Below are 20,738 nucleotides of genomic sequence, written 5' to 3'. Positions count from 1 at the left end.
AGTGGCTTTAAACTGGGTGTAGCTTTAGATTAGATACCATGAACTGTAGGGTTAGATGGGATTTTGGGCAGGAATTGTTCCTGGCAGGGTGGGCAGAGCCTGTCCCAGGTGCCCAGAGCAGCTGGGGCTGCCCCTGGATCCCTGGCAGTGCCCAAGGCCAGGCTGGACATTGGGGCTGGAGCAGCTGGGACAGGGGAAGGTGTCCCTGCCATGGCTGGGCAGGGATGAGATGAGCTTTAACATCCCTTCCTACCCAAACCATTCCATGATTCTGTAATTCTATTAACCCCAACATACCATTTTCTCATGTTGGGGGGCAATTTGGCTCTGAAGTTTCCAGCCAGTTTTACCCAACCCTGCTCACTCTTAGATCTGGATTTTAATTCCTCCCCAGATCACCAAATTCAGCCTGATATTCTCATATTGTTTTACTGCCACTGGCAAGAAACAATTCAAAAGCCCTAAAAACATTTTCCAGGATAAAAGCTGCTGGGCAGAGAGCAGGGCGGTTTAGCAAAATCAAGCTCAGTGGTTATGTAGGTCATTTAAAACACAGAATATTCTACCTGAAAGCACAGTGTATTGGTTAAAATAAAAAAAAATGGAAGTGCAGCATTTCCAAGCTATCACTTCCTCCTGGCAGCTGCAATATTTTGTGTTTCAGTGAAGATGAATTAGGCATTTTTTTGGTAACAGCCAGAGAGAGGCTGCAACCTCTGCTGGGCACTGCTCAACCCCGGCAGATGAGAGGCTGTGGGACCTCTACATCTTCTGCTCCAGCTCTGGCAAAAAAGGACTTTTCCAGAGCAATCCCACAGTGGTTGACATGACATAAAGCTGTGAAAGACAGGATGCTGCTCATCCTAAAGAATCAGCTTTTGTACCTGGACTTTATCCGCTGCCTGGAGAAGAGAGACAACCAATTAGTCCAACACAGCTTCTTTGCCATGCCCAGGCTGGAAAACAGATTGAAGGGGTCAAAAACATTCAGAAGGCTCCACATGATCTGACATTTGCCTTGTCACAATTTTCCTGACAGCCAGAAGGTTGGAGACAGTCTGCTGGTCATCAGGAGCCACGGAAGGGAAGAGTGATTGCCGAGCCGGGCACGAGGAGCTGCTCAATTAACAGCCTGCTCCTCCTCAAAGCAGCCCCTTCTTCAGCAGCTCGGGCTGGCTTTAGGCTGCTCATTTTAGAGGATAAACAGGCTGTAAACAGCTGTGGGACTGAGCAAACACGTCTGGAGTTTCCAGCCTCCTGATATTCCTGTGCAGACAGATGTGATCTCCAAGCTAAGACACTCGGAGGTTCAAACCTCATTCCAGTCCCATCCTCCTCTGCACTCGATTGTATTTGCACAATAATCTGCTGCAAAATGCAGTTTAAAGGCTGCAAAGTGCAGACTTCCATGGCTGATAAATCAGTTTCATTTCAATTTTTGCTTTTATTTTCCAGGCTGATTTTGGCCCCTCTTAAATAGAACTTTCTGCAGAATGAATTCTCTGTGTGAGCTTTTTTGAAGCATGGGTCATGAGAGTGGGCACTCACCTCATATCTCTGTAGATGATCCAGATATGGATATGTCTATCTATCTATCTATCTATCTATCTATCTATCTATCTATCTATCTATCTATCTATCTATCTATCTATCTATTTATCTATCTATCTATCTATCTATCTATCTATCTGTCTGTCTATCTATCTATCTATCTATCTATCTATCTATCTATCTATCTATCTATCTATCTATCTATCTATATCATGGATAAATATCAGGATAGTTTTCTGTTTCCCCACTATTCTGTGATAAAATTCCATCCTTTCTATCACCCATCTGTCACAGCCACTGGGAACATCTGGGGTTCATCCTCCTCACTTTTTACACAGGAAGTAAAAAGCACAGTAGCCCTGAGAACAGGAATTGTGTGTCCTAACAAAAATAGGGCATTTTGATAGGCAGAGACTGAGATTCTCTCTGCTAACCCATTTCTCCTGATGCTGCTCCAAACTGCAGCACAGAGCTCCTCAAGAGGCTGTGTCTCTGTTCAGCAGTGATGGTCAATCTTCTGATCCACTGAGTGGCTGCTTAGGATGATAATATTTGGATAAAGGTTTGAGAAAACCCAGCCCAAATAAACCCTTCCAGCAGTGGAAATCCAGCCTTGGTTGGACGGTCAAAGAGGGGTCCCCACCACACATGGTCTCCCTCCAAATTAATTTATACATTCTGTATTATTATACACTCAGACACTCTGTAGTATGTATTTAAAATTTAATTTATGTGAAGAAGGCTACATTTCAGAAAGCTTTTCAAAAACAGTGAAGGCCACAAGTGCTCAGCCCGAGGGGCTGCGTTAAGGCTGAATTTCTGCAGGTTCTAGATAAAATAAGAGGCATTTTGTGCCTGTCCTCAGCAGAGCCCTTTGGCAGCAGGAGCTGCCCGTGCTGGTGTCCCCCAGCTGCCCAGGGCCAGGCTGAGACACGAGCTCTGCTGGCTCCCTGTGAATTACAGCTCTGGGGTCACCTCCCTCTGCTCCTCGGGCTCCTCCTCATCCCGGGGCCGGGCACAGGAGCTGCTCTCCAGCCATCCCTGCTGATTACTGAGGCATCTGCCACATTCCAGCTGGGGAACACCAAGTTTGTTATCCCCTCGTGCTGACTCTGTCTGTAAATGATGCTTTGGTGCTGCATCTCACGCTGCAATGTTCCATTAATTCCTACAAAGCCCCAAAACCTCCTGAAGGCTCTGCCCACACAACTCCAGGCCACCTGCACCTTGGGCGAGGTGCTGACCTGGGTTTCTCATGGGAAAATTGTCTCTAAGTAAAAATTAAAATGGTTTTGGGATGAATTTTTGCTCACGAGCATTTTGTTCAGACAGGACAAAGGGACTTTTCTTCTAAGAAGAAATAATTTCCTCCCACCAGTTACTCTGTCATTTAACTACTGATAGCCTGCTGTGTGCCCACTGCCCACCAAAATTCAACCTGCACTTCCCATGCTGATTGAAACCAATTTTAATTGTTATCAAAAGCACATAAAATGTGTTTGATTCATGAAAGCAGAAATAAGGAACATGTTCAAGCCTTGTGCTGCTAAAAATCACGGGCCATCATCAACACTGAACCTGCTGGAAAGGCTCAGCCATGAGAACAAAGCTGTAGAATCACAGAATCATGGAAAGGTTTTGTTGGGAGGGACCTTAAGGACCATCCCAGTGTCACCCCAGCCATGGCAGGGACACCTTCCCCTGTCCCAGCCCCAATGTCCAGCCTGGCCTTGGGCACTGCCAGGGATCCAGGGGCAGCCCCAGCTGCTCTGGGCAATCAACAAAAACAATTTTCCAAAACATCCCAGCTGCTCCAAAGAGAACACAATGGGTTTTCCTTTTGCTAGCTAAAATTTTAAAGATTTAAGTCAAATGTGGATCCAAACCCACTTGGGATTCCCATTCCCGGTGTCCTGCCGTGGTGCTCCAGCCTTGGATCTGAGCAGGGCTGGGAGGGGCTGAGTGGAGCCGAATTCCAGATCGAGTGAAATGCCCTACTTTGAAGTGAGAGACAAGATTCCGAGTGGAATTAGGTCATCCCGGCGCTCATCGGAAATGAAAATTACATCATGGCGCGATGGCTCGTCCTCAGATAAAAGGGCTGCAGCTGTTTCCCTCCCCAGCTCCCGGCCCTCGGGGTCACTCTGAGGGTTATTTTAATTAAACACAACCTCTCCCAGCCAGCCTGCCCTTGGGTTGAGCCCCCACGCCGGGCTCGACCCTCGCCTTGCTCCGGCTCCTGCCTCGCCAGCCCAGCCATCCCCTTGCACCGGCCCTGCTGCAACCTGCTGCCAAAAAAGAGAAATAATTCCACCCCAAATATCCCCCCCAGCAGGGGATGGGCTGCCCTGGCACCTCTGGAGCAGCATCCCCTTCCCTGCAGGCTGGACCCGCTGGATCAGAGCCCAGGAGGAGCCCCCCACGCTCCCCTCTCCTCCAGGAAAACTCGCGGCAACAAATGAAAAGCCCTGTTTAAAATAACTAAATAAGGCACTTAAAGAGGTTTTAAAAAATTGATAACTCCACGCGCGGGATCGATCTTAATTACTGCCCAGGTGGAATTTTTTTATTTTTATTTTTTATTTTTTATTTTTTATTTTTTTTTTGGTCTTCTGGTTTTTTTTGTCTTCTGGCTTTTTTCAGCTCAAAAAACTCACCCGCCCACGCCAGCCATTAATGAGAAACGTCAAGGACTCGTTAACAATGTCCTTTCATCAGCCCGAGGTGCTGCCAGCATCCCGCTCACGTCAATTTGCACCTCGTGGTCCAGCTCCTGCATCCCTGCTCCTGATGGAGCGCAGACCCCCGGCTCCGGCAGGGCTGGGAAACTCCTCCGGCTCCAAATTCCAAATTTTCTAATCTGGATCAGGCTGGAGCAGCGCTGGATCCCCGTCCCTGCATCACCCCCGGCAGGGAGGCAGCAAAGTGCGGTGGCTTCTCTCCCTCGGCCGTGATGGGGACAAGGATGCCCCAAATTTCTGCAGGTTCTAGATATTCAATTATTCCTCCTTGATCCCCCCTGGAGGAATAATTCGGGAGGGAAAAGGGGTTTGGGAGAGTGGGAAAGGGGATGAGAGGGTTCGTGGCTGGATAAAAATGGGAAAAATGGGGGTGGGAAAAAGGAAGCACGTGGAGAGGCAAGGTTTGAGGGCAGGGAGGGAGTAAAGGTTTTGTGAGGATGCAGGTTCTGGGGGAAAAAAAGAGAAGAGAGGAAAAAAAGTAAAAAAGAGGAGAAAAAAGAAAAAAAAAGAAAAAAGTGGAAAAAAGTGGAAAAAAGAAAAAAGACTAAAAAAAAATAAAAAAGGAAGGAAAAAGAGAAAAAAGGAAAATGAAAAAAAAATAAATAAGAAAAATGGAAAAAGTAAAAGGAAAAGAAAAAAAAAGGAAAATGAAAAAAGTAAATAAAAACAAAAAATGAGAAAAGTAAAAAGAGAAAGGAGAAAAAAGAGAAAAGTAAAAAGAGAAAAGAGAAAAAAGAGAAAAGGAAAATGAGAGAAGAAAAAAAAAGAGAAAAAGGAGAAAAGTATAAAGAGAAGAGGAAAAAATAAAAAAGGAAAAGGAAAAAAGAGAAGAAAAAAGAGAAAAGGAAGAAAAAAAGAAGAGAAAAAAGAAAGTAAAAAGATAAAAAAGAGTAAACAGGAAAAAAATGATAAACAAATGGAAAAAAAAAAAAAGAAAAAAAATCTAAAAATGAGGACTAAAGAAGAAAAGCTGAGGGGTGGGAGCCGTGTCCCTGACCCCGTGTGTGTGTGTTTGTTTCTCACACCCTCCCCGCGGTATTTGAAACCCGAGCAGCAGCCGGGCCTTGGCTCCAGCACAGCCCAAATCTCCTCTCCTGTGGCCAGAGAGGAGCTGCAGGAAGATTTTCCATTGTGGAGGGGTCACCCCCAGCCTGGGAACATCTCTGCTCCGTCACTCCAGGAATATAAAAACCATCGCAATGAAACCTGGAAATGCAATTCTTCCAGGGTTTCTGCATTCCTGTAAGGTTCTTATCGGGAAATTAGTCTTGAAATAGTCCCTAAATCTTCCAGGATTCCCCTTGGAATATTGTGCTTGAAGTTTTTAAGGAATTTTCTAAAGGTTTACTCATTGTTTTGTGTTTTCTTTAAGGAAGCAGCTTTTGTAACCTTTCCCAATAAATAACCATGTTAATACCAAGTCTCTTGGAGCTGTGTGCAACACAATGTTTATAGATATTTGAAATTTAAGATAGGAGGAAAAATGATTTAAAGTAGCAATCTGTGACTTTTCTAGAAGAAATAATAATAATAATAATTGTAGTGGCATAGAATGGTTTGGGGTTGAAAGGGATCTTAAAGATCATAATAGTAATGATAATAATAATGAAAATAATGATATCAATAGATGTTAAAAGAAACAACAGTTTAAAATCACCACTAATTTATAACTTAACATAATTTGGCAAATGGTGTGTCCCACCAACAACAGCAATTCCACTGATAAAGAAAACATCAATTATCACTTAAAAAAAAGTTCCTGATGCTTGAGAACCTCCTAAAAAAAATGAGATGGAAACTTTGAAGGGCCAGATCTTTCTCGCCCCTATCAGATGACTAATTCCTCTAATTCCAAAGACCAGGAAATTTGGGCACAGATCGAGGAAGGTCCCCACCACGCCAATGAATCGTTTTTCTGTTCAAGATGCCTCCAGTCTGAGCTCATTATGCCACAAACTCATGGAAGTGATCTGTAACAATCCCGAGGCCTGGGGCCCTTTTCCATTTGGGATTGATACATGGGGAGGAATCTGCATTTTTCATCGAACAGTACAACCAGTGTGGCTGCAGTTCTGCTGCAAATCTGATGCAGGAAATACAAGAGAGTCCTTCAGAAATATTCCCATTTGCCTTGGACTGGCTGCAGAGCTTGTTTGTATGGGGAAAAAAAAAAGAAAAAGAAAAGAACCTGCTGCAAAATTCAGCTTCTTCCCTGGTCAAGGGCATCTATTTCATTCTCAATGTAATTCTGCCAAAACAAATATTATTTTTGAATCTTTCATTATCCCTGGCCCTGGGAAGGGCTGGAGCAGCGTGCTGGTCTGGGATGCTGCAGGCCAGGATGTGCCAAGAGCGTGTCCAGGCTGGAGGGGGGCACTGACAGGGCAGGGGAACCCAGATCCCAGGAAAAAATCACAGTGCTGGTGCCTGCCAGGGGGCAGGGGCTGGTCTGTCCCACCCCTGAGTGTGGAGTGTTTCCATCAGATCCAGGCACCATCCTCATCCTCACCCACGGGATGGGCACCCCTGGGCATCTGTGGGGGCAGAGAGTGACCCAAACCCAGCCCAAACCCCAATCCCTGCACCTCCTTGGGGCTGCATTATTTTATCTTATTACTACTTTATTTATATACACAATATATTGTATATATATACATACATATATAAATACACACAAAATGTATATATCCATATAGTTTGTCTATGTAGTATGGATATATGGGTGTGTGTATATAAGCACACACACACAAATACATGTATTTCATTAATGCCAGATGCATGTTTGGGTGTCCGGGGTTATTTCTGTTCAAAGCCCACCCCAGTCCCCCTCGTTCCCCCCCAGACCCCAAAAACTGGGGGGACCCGGCCCCGGCCCTGCGCAGCGCGCCCTCTGTCGGGCATCGCCCGAACTGCACCGCTGTCCCTGTGTCTGTCTGTCCCTGTGTCTGTCCGTGTCTGTCCCCGTGTCTGTCCCTGTGTCTGTCCCTGTCCCTGTCCCTGTCCCTGTGTCTGTCCCTGTGTCTGTCCCTGTGTCTGTCCCTGTCCGTGTCTGTCCCTGTCCCTGGGTCTGCCCCTGTCCCTGTGTCTGTCCTTGTGTCTGTCCCTGTGTCTGTCCCTGTGTCTGTGTCTGTCCCTGTCCCTGTGTCTGTCCCTGCCCCTGTCCCTGTCCCTGTCCCTGTCCCTGTCCCTGTCCCTGTCCCTGTGTCTGTCCCTGTCCCTGTCCCTGTCCCTGTCCCTGTGTCTGTCCCTGTCCCTGTGTCTGCCCCTGTCCCTGGGTCTGTCCCTGTGTCTGTCTGTCCCTGTCCCTGTCCCTGTCCCTGTCCCTGTGTCTGTGTCTGTCCCTGTCCCTGTGTCTGTCCATCCCTCCCTGTCCCTGTCCCTGTGTCTGCCCCTGTCCATCCCTCCCTGTCCCTGTCCCTGTGTCTGTCCCTGTGTCTGTCCCTGTGTCTGTCCCTGTGTCTGTGTCTGTCCCTGTCCCTGTGTCTGTCCATCCCTCCCTGTCCCTGTCCCTGTGTCTGTCCCTGTGTCTGTCTGTCCCTGTGTCTGTCCCTGTCCCTGTCCCTGTGTTTGCCCCTGTCCCTGTGTCTGTCCCTGTGTCTGTCCCTGTGTCTGTCCCTGTGTCTGTCCCTGTCTCTGTGTTTGCCCCTGTCCCTGTGTCTGTCCCTGTCCATCCCTCTCTGTCCCAGACTGTCCCTGTCCCTGTGTCTGTCCCTGTCCATCCCTCTCTGTCCCAGACTGTCCCTGTCCCCCGTCCATCCCTCCCTGTCCCTGTGCCCGTCCCTCCCTTCCTGTCCTTGTCCCTGCCCATCTCTACCCATCTCTGTCCACCTCCACCTGTCCCTCTCCATCTCTGACTGTTCCTGTCCCCTATCCATTCCTCCCTGTCCCTGTCCCTGTCCCTGTCCCTGTCCCTGTCCCTGTCCCTGTCCCTGTCCCTGTCCCTGTCCATCCCTTCGTGTCCCTGCCCATCTCTGCCCATCCCTGTCCACCTTTACGTGTCCCTCTCATTCCCTGACCGTGTCCAAATTCCTTTCCCTGTCCCATCCCTTCTTGTCCCTGTCCTAACCCTGCCCTGTCCATCCCTGCCCTGTCCCCTGTGCCTGTTCTTGCCCATCTTTCCCTGTCCCTGTCCCTGTCCCTGTCCCTGTCCCTGTTCCTGTTCCTGTCCCTGTCCCTGTCCCTGTCCCTGTCCCTGTCCCTGTCCCCCCATCCATGCCTCCCTGTCCATCCCCTCCTTGCCCCATCCCTGCCTGTCCCTGCCCACCCCAAACCCCTGACCCAGAACAGGATTTCACTCCCAAAGTTGGTTGTTTTCCCTGGGAAAGTCATTACCTTCCCCAATCCCAGCGCTTCCCATCCCCACAAAAAGTCACATCCCTGAAAAAAACCCAAATACCTGGGAAAAAAAACCCATGGAGGGATGCAAATGTGGGAAAGGTTAAAGTTGACATTTGCTGCCGCCTGCTTTCGGTGGCAGCATGTATTAGAGATATAAAAAAATAATAAAATACACCCAAACTGTACATATTATAAGGCAGTATTTTTATCTCGGGGTTCTGGTGACACGTACAAACCACTTGAGCTTTGCTTCTGTGGTTTATATCGCCACCAGAAACCCTTGATAAAAATACAGCTTTATATTGTACAGTGGGGTATAGTTTATTTTCCCCATATATCACACCCTGTGTTTTATTTATAAACAGACCCAAAGACACTTGCACATGCAAAGCAGATTTTTTATTGAAGTAATTCCGAGGTATCAATAATCCTGGATTAACTAAGGCATTGCCACATGATAATTTTTGGGGGGGCAGCAATGGCCTTTCTAAAGAGACATCCATGAAAATATGATAAAACACATAAAAAAATCAGTATTTCTATGTTACAATTTACGATTCCCATATTGGAAATTTCAGCTTCTGGTGGCTCGTACTCGCAGAGAACCCTGCTAAAACCACCTCAAAATTTAGCTTTAATGTCTCTTGAATCCTTCCAGCAGAGAGGCTACAGGAAATAAAGCTTTGGATAACAGAGAAATGTGGAAATCTGAAGGAAAACTCAAATGATAGAGGAAGGTGCCTCTGCTAAGGAAGCAACTACGATGAGCTTTTCAGTATTTTGCTGAATTTGGCTAATCTGCTTATCTCTGATAAACTCTAATAAACTTATCTCTGATATCTCTAATAAACTGCTTATCCAAAATATACAATTTGTCAGCAACATCTCTTCCCTTACTCTATGCAAAAAAAAAAAAAAAAAAAAAAAAAAAAAATTCCCATTTCCCTGTCCAAAAAGAAAAGGCAGGAGTAAGGAATTCAACAGCTGCTTTTGCAGAGATCTCACTGTGCTCCTTTAACTCCTGTTGAGGTAAAACACAATTTTATGCCCCAAACTGGGGAGGGGGAGCTGGGCAGGGCGTGCCAGGCTGGGCAGCCCCAGCCACGAGCCAGACGCCTCCTCGGGGGAAGCTTCCACCTCACATTTGCCACGTCCCTCCCACTCCCTTATCCCTGCTTTAATGGACATTAAAAATAGAACAAGACAGGGCTGGAGATGGGAACAAAATCCACGCACAACAGGCCTGGATCGCTGTAGTCATTCTGCTGTAAAATGTAAAAACAAGAAAGGGCAGCCGAGCTGCCTCCCCCAGGACGCATCCCGCTTTTTTAATACAGTGGTGCCACCACACATTTCACTTTGGATGTTGCATTATATTTATATGTCACTCAAATATTTACCATTTTTCTGAATTCTGCTGGCTGCTCTGAGAGCTCGCTCCAAGGCAGGGAGCCGTGGCTGGTTAGCGGCCGCCGCCAGGCGCCAGCTTCTCCTTCTGCAGCTTCTCGTGGGACAGCAGCCACTCCTTCAGCAGGTGTCCCCCGCCGTAGCTGCCCGTGTCCCCGCTGCTGAGGATCACCCTGTGGCACGGGATGATGATGGGGATCTGCAAAACACCCCAAAATCCGGGAGGAGCAAAGGGTGAGGCCGAGGGGAGGCAGGAGTAACGGGATGAGGCTCTCAGCGCCCTGGTGGGGATCCACCACGGGCTGGGCTCGGTGGGGTTGGTTTTTTTCCCAGCCTGAGTGATGCTGTGATTCCTTGAGTGTGTGAATCCAGCACTCCCAAATCCAGCAGCTGTGTGGCACTGGGTTCACAGGGACATGGATCAGCCACATCAGAGCCGTGATCCTGGTGGAGCACAGAGCCCACCACCAGCCCTGGAGACCACCCCAGCTCTTAGGAAAAAATAGACATGGACAGGAATTTTAATACGTAAAAATGATGTAAAGTCTTTAAAATGATAAACCTGAGATATTAAATCCCATATATAAAATCTTCCCTGCAGCACCAGATTCTGCTGCCCTGCCCCAGCTGAGCTCTCAGTGCCCAGGGTGGGGAACGAAGTCTCACAGACACAAAATGCATATGAAGAATTATTTAAATTGAGCATTGGGCAGGAATTGTTCCTGGCAGGGTGGGCAGGCCCTGGCACAGGTGCCCAGAGCAGCTGGGGCTGTCCCTGGATCCCTGACAGTGTCCAAGGCCAGGCTGGACATGGACAGGAAGGTCTCCCTGCCATGGCTGGGGTGGCACTGGGATGAATTTTAAGGTCCATTCCCACTCAACCCATTCATGGATGCCATGATCATCCCAAGACTAGAAGATATCTGGGAAAAAACAGATTATTGAGAAGAGATCCCAGTGCCTCAGCTCCCCAGCAGATCCTCTTCCTGCTGTAGCACCTCCATCTGCACCCTGGAGAAATCCTCTGGAAGACCAAGGCACTATTTATTTTTCAGCAGCAAGTCAATCCAAAATGGGTTGTGAATGTTCAAAACCTCCAACAGGAGAAGTTTGATCCCAACCTAACCAATTTTAAGAACTGCTTTTTCCCCCTCTCTGCCTTCCTCTCCCTATCATTTATAACCACACGGCACAGATTCTGCAAAATCAATGCCAGAAGTTACATAATGGACTGATAATGCAGAGGGGAACATAAACGTGGGGCTTTTTTTTTTTTTTATTTTTATTTTTTATTACAGGTGATTATCATAGCTGAAGTACACACCATAAAAACTGCAATACATCATCTCTAATCACGGCTGTGTTTTGGTAACTGCATAGTAATGGCATTGCAATGGTGGAGCTGGGACAACAATCACTCACCCAAAAGGGCAGTTCTCACAAATCTGGATATTTCAAGTCAAAAATTGTAATTTATTTCTGTGTAGACACTCAGACAAATTACACACTTTACCCTCACTTATTTTAATCCCATTTAATCATACAGTTCAAGCACTGTGGTCTATTTGAGCCTGGGATAATCAAACCCCAAAGTAGCTGAGCAGCTACTGGCCAGACCATAAATTGAGAGTTTTTTTTTTTTGGGGGGGATGTTCTTCCAGTTTACTTAACTAATTTCAATGCCTGAAATTTAAAATCCTAATCTCAGCCCACATTAAATGGGAATACACACAGGTGCTTATTGTTGATCAAGGTTTAAATTAAAAAATGCTTCCAATATCTGTTTTATTTGGAGGTGGCAATGCCTTGAGTGATTAATCCATCTGTCACAACTCCAGTGAGTACCAATAAAAGCTTTGCTCCATGCCAGGCCATCCCACAGTTGGTTTATGACTTCTCCAAAGAAATTGGGGTTGTTTTCTTTTTTTTTTTTTTGCAAGTGTTTTTCTGGTTTGGGGTTTTTCTGCCTTTCCACTCCCTGCAGTTACTGCAGGAGGCTTGGCTTGAGTGACAAAGCCATAATAATACACTGTAAAACATCTCTGAGGTTCATTTGCAATTCTTTAAAAATACACACAGCAAAGCAGCAGATTTTGGTGGCAAGGCTATAAATCTTGGTGGAGAAAAAAAAACCCAAAAAAGACTTTATTTTCGGTTGTGGGGTGTTGGCTGATCCCTGGGTGGGTGTAGGACCTGTTCACAGCACAGGAAAATGGGGTTGAGCTGTCACCAAGCAAGCAAAAAGAGGAGGTATGAAATTAATGCCACTTTTTCCATGCCCAAAACAAAGAATTCCATGCTGAGATTGTCCCAACCCAAGCAGCCATCCGTCACCCTCCACAGCTCTGGATGCAGAAGTGGTACAAAGACCATACCACTGCTGTAATTTAAAAATATTGAATATTGCTTCAGTTTGGCTTAATTGTGGTGACAATGTTCAGCCTACTAAAATAATTAAACCTGCTAAAATTTATTAGGGCCCTAAGGACATTTTAGAGGGAGAACTACCCTAGTCTGGAGCTTTAATGCCTCAGCTACATTTAATGTAATTTTTATCAATAACCAAGCAGCTCATAATATTATAGCGCCGCTGAAATCTTCATGCTGTGAAATCTAATTCCTCTCCTCCACGAATCCATCACACACACAGCCCCTACCTCAAGTGCTATAAAACTTCCAAACCCAGAGATTTGTCTCCAACAAAAAAATAACATGAAGGAGCCCTCGGATCGATGCTGGAATCCCTCTGATTCGGGCACCAGCTGAATATTTTCTCCAACTTCGCTTTTGTTCTTCTGGGTAGAGGCCCACAAGGGAAAGAGCTTGTTTTCACTCGCAGCCTCATCAATACCTAAATCCTGGTGAACAAGTGACACTGAGAAGCTGTAATCAATAGCTCCCTGTGCGTTTTTTCTTCTGGTCAAATGGTTCAGCACTACTGACAGCCCTGACACTCGGAACATGATGCTAAATCTTTATCAACAGCCATCTGGGTGAGTGGCAGAACAAGGCTGGGCCGGTCATTAACGCTCCTGGCGATCTGTGAATAAAGCAACTCCTCCAGAATGCGTTTGTTTAGGGAAAAAAGGCGGGGGAAAATCTCCCTGCCCACAGGATCGATCACTCAGAAGTGCTTTTAGGAAATTCCTGCACTCTGGATGTTCCCAGTGTCCGGATTGAGGTGAGGGAGCTGTCCCATGGCATGGCTGGGGAGCTCCCAAATCTACCTGGTTCAGCCAGGCTGTGATGGAAACAGCTGAGGGATCACTGAGACACACTCAGTAAAAACCAGTCTTGTGGTTTGCTCACATCACAGAATCCCAGACTGGAAGGGATCTTAGACATCATCCAGATCCACCCTCTGCTTTTTCTCCACCTCTTCCCCAGCAGAAACAAATCCTGTGATGTGACCCAGCGTGGGTCTTGGGTTATCACTGGCCACCAAAGGATTGGGAATGAAAATAGCAGGAAAAAGTTCTTCCCCAGAGGTGCTGGCACTGCCCAGGCTCCCCAGGGAACGGGCACCGAGGCTCTCAGAGCTCCAGGAGCCTTTGGACAGTGCTCCAGGGATGCCCAGGGGGGACTGTTGGGGGGTCTGGGCAGGGCCAGGGGCTGGAATGGATGATCCCTGTGGGTCCCTTCCAGCTCAGGACATTCCCTGATTCAATGGATGAACACACAGCCACTTCCATCATCCACAGAGCTTCAGCTCCACCCATCACAACTTTCTCACAAACCCACGACTGCTCCCCTGGTGTTCAAAACACTTTGGTTGAATATCCATGATCCAGCTCAATGTTTTATCTGTGATTCAGGATGGATTGGTGCACCAGCCTGGATTTAGGATAGATTGGTGCCAGGATCAGGCTTTGGGGAGCCCAAGGAAGAGCACAAACCAGCACAGGCAGCTCCGAGTGCCGTGCTCAGACCGCTGAAGACGTCTTATTTAAGGCACAGAACACTCATTTAGGATGGCCTTGGACTAATCAGCCCAACATTCTCCATTTCCCATGAGCTTCTGTGATTTCTTTTTGATCCTCCTCTACCAGTCTAATGAGATTTTTAATTGAACTTTATGGGTTCCCTTTGAGGACCACAGACCTTGCGATCAGTGTGAACCACAGCAAACTCTGGGAAGTCTCTCCTGTGAAAGGTGAGCCATCCCCACCCTGTCCTGGGCACAAAATGAGGCAGCTGCTGCTGGCACCTCTTCCACCTTCTCATGAAGCTGAAGGTCAGCCCAGGATCATGTGAAACATCCCAGCTGCAGGGGGAAACCTGTGGAATGCACACTACCCAGACTAAAGATCAACCCTTGATTCATAGGAGGGAGAAATGTGCTGGGATCTGCTGGAGAAAGGTGAGTTTGTGATTTTATCCAAGTGTTTGAGGCACAATGTGATGCCCAGCTCAGGGTTATTTCAAAGGGCCCTTTTTCCTGGTGCTACCATCCTCACTAAATCAGGTTTATCACAAACCCATTGACCACCACACCGGGTTGCTCCAAGCCCTTTCCACCCTCGTCTTGAGCACTTCCAGGGATGGGTTTGGGGTTTGGGATGAGGGTTTAGACCTTGTGTGGCTGTGGAGCAATCTCTGACCTCCCATGGTTTTTCACACTGCTCCTCTCAGTATTTTCTTTAATCAGATTTCTACGAGGCCCCAACGCGGAGTTGCAAATTGGGTCAGAAAATCTGTTTTCGCAAGAGTTGACGGCTTTATATATAGAAATAACAAAGGTGAGGGGGTTTTTTGCAGTGCCACATTTTATCTTTATCTTTCACCTCATGCATAAAATCCGTGTGTATTACGCACAGTCAGCCTGCACGTGATGGCTCACAGGTGAAGGACCACAGAGACATTTCTGTGGGAAATATGAGGAGCAGTGAACAGTTGCTCACACTCAAGTGCATGAGGACGATGTGTGTGTGTGTGTGTGTTTGCATGTGGAATATGGATGGAATTTCAGATTACCTCCAGGAGATGAGCAGTGGCAAAATTGTGGTTTGAGATGGGCAGGACTCTCATTACAGCACTGATTTTTTTTTTTTTTTTTTAATCATCAGCTTTCTATGATGAAATATTGAGGTGGTATTATATTAATACAGCTCTTTTTCCCTACAGCTATACATTATTATCTATAACTATAGCTTTAAAATTTTCTGCTGGGGACAGAAACCACAGCAGCCACGGTATGGGCTGGGAAATGGCAATAATAACTAGGACCCCATTTAAAAAAATTGCAGGAGCTTTGCTGTATATTTTCAGAACTATTTTCATCCTTCCTCACAGGGGAAAAAGCAGGAATTTTCACACCACAACCTGCTGTTGCCGCTACTTTGGATGCTGCTGCTCCACTGCAGCCTGAGGGCAAAGCTGGGTACATTTCTAGGCGATAGCAATTACATCTCCTTTTGCACAACACTGGATTGTTATTCTTTGAGAACTGTTTCCTGTAGGTTTGCATTGGATTGCCTTATCTTAATGTACACCAGATTATATTGGAAAGCATTCCATCATATTAAAATAGTTTGTATTGTCAAGTACAATGCGGGGGTATTGACAAAACACTGCTTATGCTGCTGATAGGAGCTGCTTCACAGGGAGAGCTGATGGCTGCTGGAAACATCAGGGTGGGCTCACAGCTTAACCCCACAGGGAATTGTGTGGGTCTCCCTGGCTGGGTGCTACCCCTGGGGAAGTGTGGGATGAGATGGGCTTTGAGGTCTCTTCCAGCCCAGATTGTTCAGTGGTTCTGTGGGTTTGGGGGCTGAGCTGCTCCTCCAGCAGTGCAGATCCATCCACCTGAGCCCCCAGACCCTGCAGGGCAGGATGGGGCTGACCCCAAGCCAGACCACGGAGATCCAGCACCCACTGAACAACTTCAGACACCAGCCAGGGTGACTCAGGGCCACCCAAACCCCTAAAGCTAAACCCAGACAAAGAAAAGGGAAAACAGACACAGATCATCACTTAGAATAAGGAAATATCTTCCCCAAATCCACAGGACTAACCTAGAGTGCTGCTCCCTCCAGCTGGCTCAAATTCAGTAACTCCCCTCCAGAATCCCAGAGTGGTTTGGGTTGGAAGGGACCTTAAATTCGTCCCATTCCACCCCCTGCCATGGGCAGGGATATTTCCCTCTGTCCCAGGCTGCTCCAGGCCTTCTTTTCACAATTGTATTTATGCCAGGGTGGATGGATTGTTTTTAACACAACCAAAACCACTCAGAACCTTCCAGTTGAGGTCCATGTGGAAGATGAAAGACATCCCTGATGTAAAAATATGTCAGGAAGTTTGAGAACAACAAACTGTGCAGAGGCTGGTGAGTAACAGAAGTGTTTCTCTTCCCAACCCAACCCCATAAATGGTAGGGCATAAATCACACTAAACCAAGCTGTGCATTATTGCTGATTAAAAACACTTACTGACCTTATTCCTCATGGCAGACCAGTTTCCAGAGCAGATAAATTTAACCTAATGACATTTAGCCCGCAGAGCTCTCTAAATCCAGCATCTCCCAGCAGCTTTGGGCTGGAAGGTGCCATGGACTCACCGGGTTGCTCCTCATGGCTCCTCCCACGGCTCTGGCTGCCCGGCTGTTGCCAGCAAGATCTGCCAGCTGCTTGTAGGAAACAGCCTCCCCAAACTTCACATCCTTCAGCAGGGTCCACAGCACCTGCCTGGTGAAGGAATCTGCAAGGCAGAGGGAGAGAGCGCTGCTTGACTGGAGAAATTAGGATGGAACAGTCAAAAAACCCAACGCAAAGCGAGGCTCAATGGACGTTTTCTAATTTAAATTGGAACAGCCCCATGCACTGTCCTGTTCCTGTGCCCTGTATGACTGCATTTAAATACATGATTATTAGAGAGAGTGCTTGGAGTAACTGATCACTATAAAAAAGGGATTTAAGGCTTTGATTTTCCTATGTTTTTAATTTGCTTCGAGTACAATTATCCCGTTAGCTCGTACAATGTGGCTTTTCCCATTAAATTGCCGGAGTAGAAATTAGCATAGAGTCAAATTAAAAGGGAAGGAATAAGTGGCTGTACCTATCTGACAAAGGCCTGGCATCTCCAGCTAATTTCCAACTTCAGCTGGGACGTGGCAGAGACGCCCTAGAGCCAGCACACTCCGAATTATCCCGGCTGAATGCATTTTCTAGTGGGGACCCCCGAGCTACTGCTCAGCACTGCACACACTGCCAAGTGGAAGGACTGGATGTGACCTTGAATGTCCTGCACATCCTTAATGATACAGGGGGAAAAAAAAAATAGAATGTCTCGGCCATTATTTTAATTTTAATTCGGCAGCAAATTGCTTTAAGTGTGCCAATTGCTGAAATAATGAATAAGCAAATGCATTAGGAGAGGCTTTCTTTGGCATCTCAGGGTGTTACTCAGCCTGGGATTGTTTTAAGGAAGGAAAAGGGATGGTCCTGTATGGATTGGAGGTGGGTTGAACACCTCTTGCTCTTCCAAAGGAAAAGCTCTGAGGAGGTAACTCGTGGAGAACTTACTGAGAGGAGCGAGCTGGTGGCTGAAAAAGTGGAATAAAAAGGAGAAGAGACTCCTTCCCCCAGCTGAGAGCCTCAGCCTCCCTCTCTGGCAAAGAAACAAACTGATTAAAAACATTTTCTTTCTTTAGCTGTCAAAAAAGACATTGATTACCTTCAGTAGGAAGGTAAAGAAATGTGATTTTGTTCTTAAAGGAAACCCATACGGCGTTATGTGTGTGTTAAATAATAAAAATCACTTCTTAACTGAAGGGAATGATAATCACTTCATTGAAAAAAATCTGTTTAGTCTTTATTATAACATTAAGCAAATTAAACATCAGCATAATCCAGGTGATACGAGAAAAGGGTCATCAAAGAAATTAACTTTGTTGTTCATTAATTTACATGGATTAGTAGAGGGCAAAGAGATAGCAAATCTGCTCTAGTTTTTTATGATATAATTTCAAACTGTACACCATTTGTGGCAGTAGGGTGACTTTGGGGTTAATCAGACTGATTTGTCCTTTTAATTGCTTTCTATTCAAAGAAAATTCATTAGATAATGTTCTCTTCAAAATTCATGAATCAATTTAACTGAAGAAACCACATTAACAGCTTTGGGTTCATTAGCACAAGCAGTTGTGTTACTGGCTGATTGCTACGAGGCTTTCCTTAGGCAAACAGATTTTGTTTACTGTGATTCCTTCAGAAAGGTTTATTTCAAATCAAACTGCTCCTTCTTATTTTTTAACCTTTTTAATCTGGCAGGATTAGCTTTAACCTCCCTGCTCAGGGGTCTTGGGGAGTCACTGCCCGATGGCATCTTTTAAATGACCAACACCCAGTCCAGAAAATCCCTTTTTTCACCCTCAGTTTTGGCAGGTTGGGATGGACCTGAAACGTTTTTGGGAACCTGTTGGAATCAGGGAGAAAATGGAGCAAAGTGCACCTGGACATGGAGCATTGGAGGGAGGATGGGGCAGCTCCAGAGCCCCCCAGCACCAGCACAGCCCCAGAGAGCCAAGTGATGCCCAAATTCCTGAGGACAGGCTGGCACAGGGACACAGATTATCCTCCTCTCACACACAGGGACACAGATCATCCACTTGCCAGAGCCACTGGATGTTTTTCACAGGAGAAATCCAAGCCTCTGCTCTGCCATAAAACACTCGTGAAGTGAAGAGTTCAAAAGAATGACATATTTAGCAATCATGCACATCATTTTGGAAATGTATCTGAAAACTCAATTTCATCCTGTGGGGAGCAAACACTTTAATTAGTTTAAGCAGCTCCAAGAGGCAGTGCCAAATCCTGTTATTAAACTGTCTGCAAGTGTGAGTGCCTGTGAGCACAACCTGCCCAGCCGAGGTGCCTCGACTTCCCCCAGCCCTCGCTTTAAAACCTTTAATGTGTGAAACAGTGTTCTGAAGGGCTGTAAAAACCCAAATAGAAAGGAACACACAGCAATTCTCTGCTTCCACCAGAGCTCCATGTCCTGGGGAGGCTGATACCAGCAGAGCCATGAATGGGAGCATCACCAGGTTTTGTCCCTCCTGTGCGTGGGGTCAGCACAAAAACCCCTCCAGGTGAGCCCCGACCACCAGGGACACCTCCCACCACCCCAGGTGCTCCCTGCCCCTGTCCAGCCTGGCCTTGGACACTTCCAGTGATCTTCACAGCTTCTCTGGGAATTCCATCCCTCCCCTGTAAATATCTGTATTTACAGATAAATCACCCTGAACTTGTTGTTAATACCTAAATGCTTGGAGGTCCCTCCCACCAGCCCACTGGACCTCAATTCTCCATACAAACATGTTCAATCCCTGGGGATAATGGAGAGAAAATAATCAATTTTACTTCAACACCAGTTGTATCATAACTTTTAACAGTGTAACTGAAGGTGGGAATTAGTCCAAAGAAGTAAAATCATACACTTCTAACTAATAATCATGGAATTATGGAATGATCTGCGTTGGAAGGAACCTTAAAAATCACTTCATTCCATCCCCTTGCCATGGGCAGGGACTAAATAGTATTCCATTAAATAGTATTTCTATATGTATTATGTATATTAATATTATATTTATCTATGTTTGTATCTAATCTCTAACAAGGATTTTGGTGTTGGTGAGGGGCTCAGTCCCTCAGGATTCAGGATGGATGAGGGAAGAGCAGAGGGACCAGTGCCAGACCCTTCCTGTCCCCTCTACATCTCACCCTGGGGCCAGAGAACTTCAGAAAACCCCACAGCCTGGTTTGCCATCCTTTTTAAACTCTTTGATTAAGAGGAATTAAAGACAGAATGGTTTCTCCTTCCCCTCAACACTGACTGCTGGGAATGTTAGTTTTTGTTTGTCATGTTGGTTTATTTTTGTGGCTTTTTTTTTTTTTCTTCTGCTTTTCTTTTTGTTTGTTTGTTTTTCCCCCAGAGTTTTGCAAATGCAAAACCAGTTATAAACACTTGCTCCTCCTCAGCAGCTTTTTCACAGCCTGCCTGGGGTACTACAGACAACTTTTCCTGTTGTTTTTTTCACTCACTGGTTCCCACTGTCATTACTATTAGTAAAAAACCCCATAACATTCAAGCACAACAGTTCAAAAATATCCAAACCTGTCTGGAAAACAGCAGCTCCCACCTGAGCCAGGAAACTCAGACTGGCTCTTGGATCTGGGAAGAACAGATTCACACTCAAACTGCAGAATTTTCCTGACAACAGGCAATGGTGCAAACCATCAATCCAAGAGAGTGGATTTTCACCCATTTTGAGACTTTATTATTAAAGACATGTTAAACCTGTCACCCTACCCCAGAATGACCTAAGAACGGATATGTGAAGAGATAACTGTTTAATTATTAATTAATTATTAATTCTAATTGTTCAATTCAAATGTTTTGCTCATTTTATGAGGCTGCTCCATCCCTGGAAGTATCCAAGGCGAGGCAGGACAGGGCTTGGAGCACTCTGGGACAGTGGAAGGTGTCAACCCATGGCAGGACTGGCCCTGGATGGGCTTTAAGGTCCCTTCCAGCCCAAACCAGGCTGTGATTCCATGAGATATCAGGAACTTTTATTAAGGTTTTGTGTATTGCCTGTGCACGTATGTTTGCAAAATGTGATATAATAAAACAGAAACACGACTATAATGTAGAAACTCGCTGTCTGCCTGCATCACTTCAGTGAAAAATGGACCAAAATGCTTC

The 20,738-nt window shown here is 46.2% G+C and overlaps 1 protein-coding gene across 5 annotated transcripts in view; it reads right to left on the bottom strand.

Moving 5' to 3' along the window:
* Window positions 1-9,025: 9,025 nt before the first annotated feature.
* MGMT (O-6-methylguanine-DNA methyltransferase) overlaps window positions 9,026-20,738 on the bottom strand; it is a 139,899-nt gene continuing 128,186 nt past the window's right edge. For all 5 annotated transcript variants that reach the window (XM_058841813.1, XM_058841814.1, XM_058841815.1 and 2 more), the window contains 2 exons: window positions 16,594-16,733; window positions 9,026-10,236 (listed from right to left, as the gene is read on the bottom strand). In XM_058841813.1, the coding sequence (XP_058697796.1) occupies window positions 10,093-10,236; window positions 16,594-16,733 (284 nt within the window). In that variant the 3' untranslated portion in view covers window positions 9,026-10,092. The remainder of the gene's footprint in view (window positions 10,237-16,593; window positions 16,734-20,738) is intronic.

The sequence above is a fragment of the Poecile atricapillus genome, chromosome 6 (genome assembly GCF_030490865.1).
Source record: "Poecile atricapillus isolate bPoeAtr1 chromosome 6, bPoeAtr1.hap1, whole genome shotgun sequence".
NCBI classification, from domain to species: domain Eukaryota; kingdom Metazoa; phylum Chordata; class Aves; order Passeriformes; family Paridae; genus Poecile; species Poecile atricapillus.
This window is presented reverse-complemented; position numbering and strand designations above follow the sequence as displayed.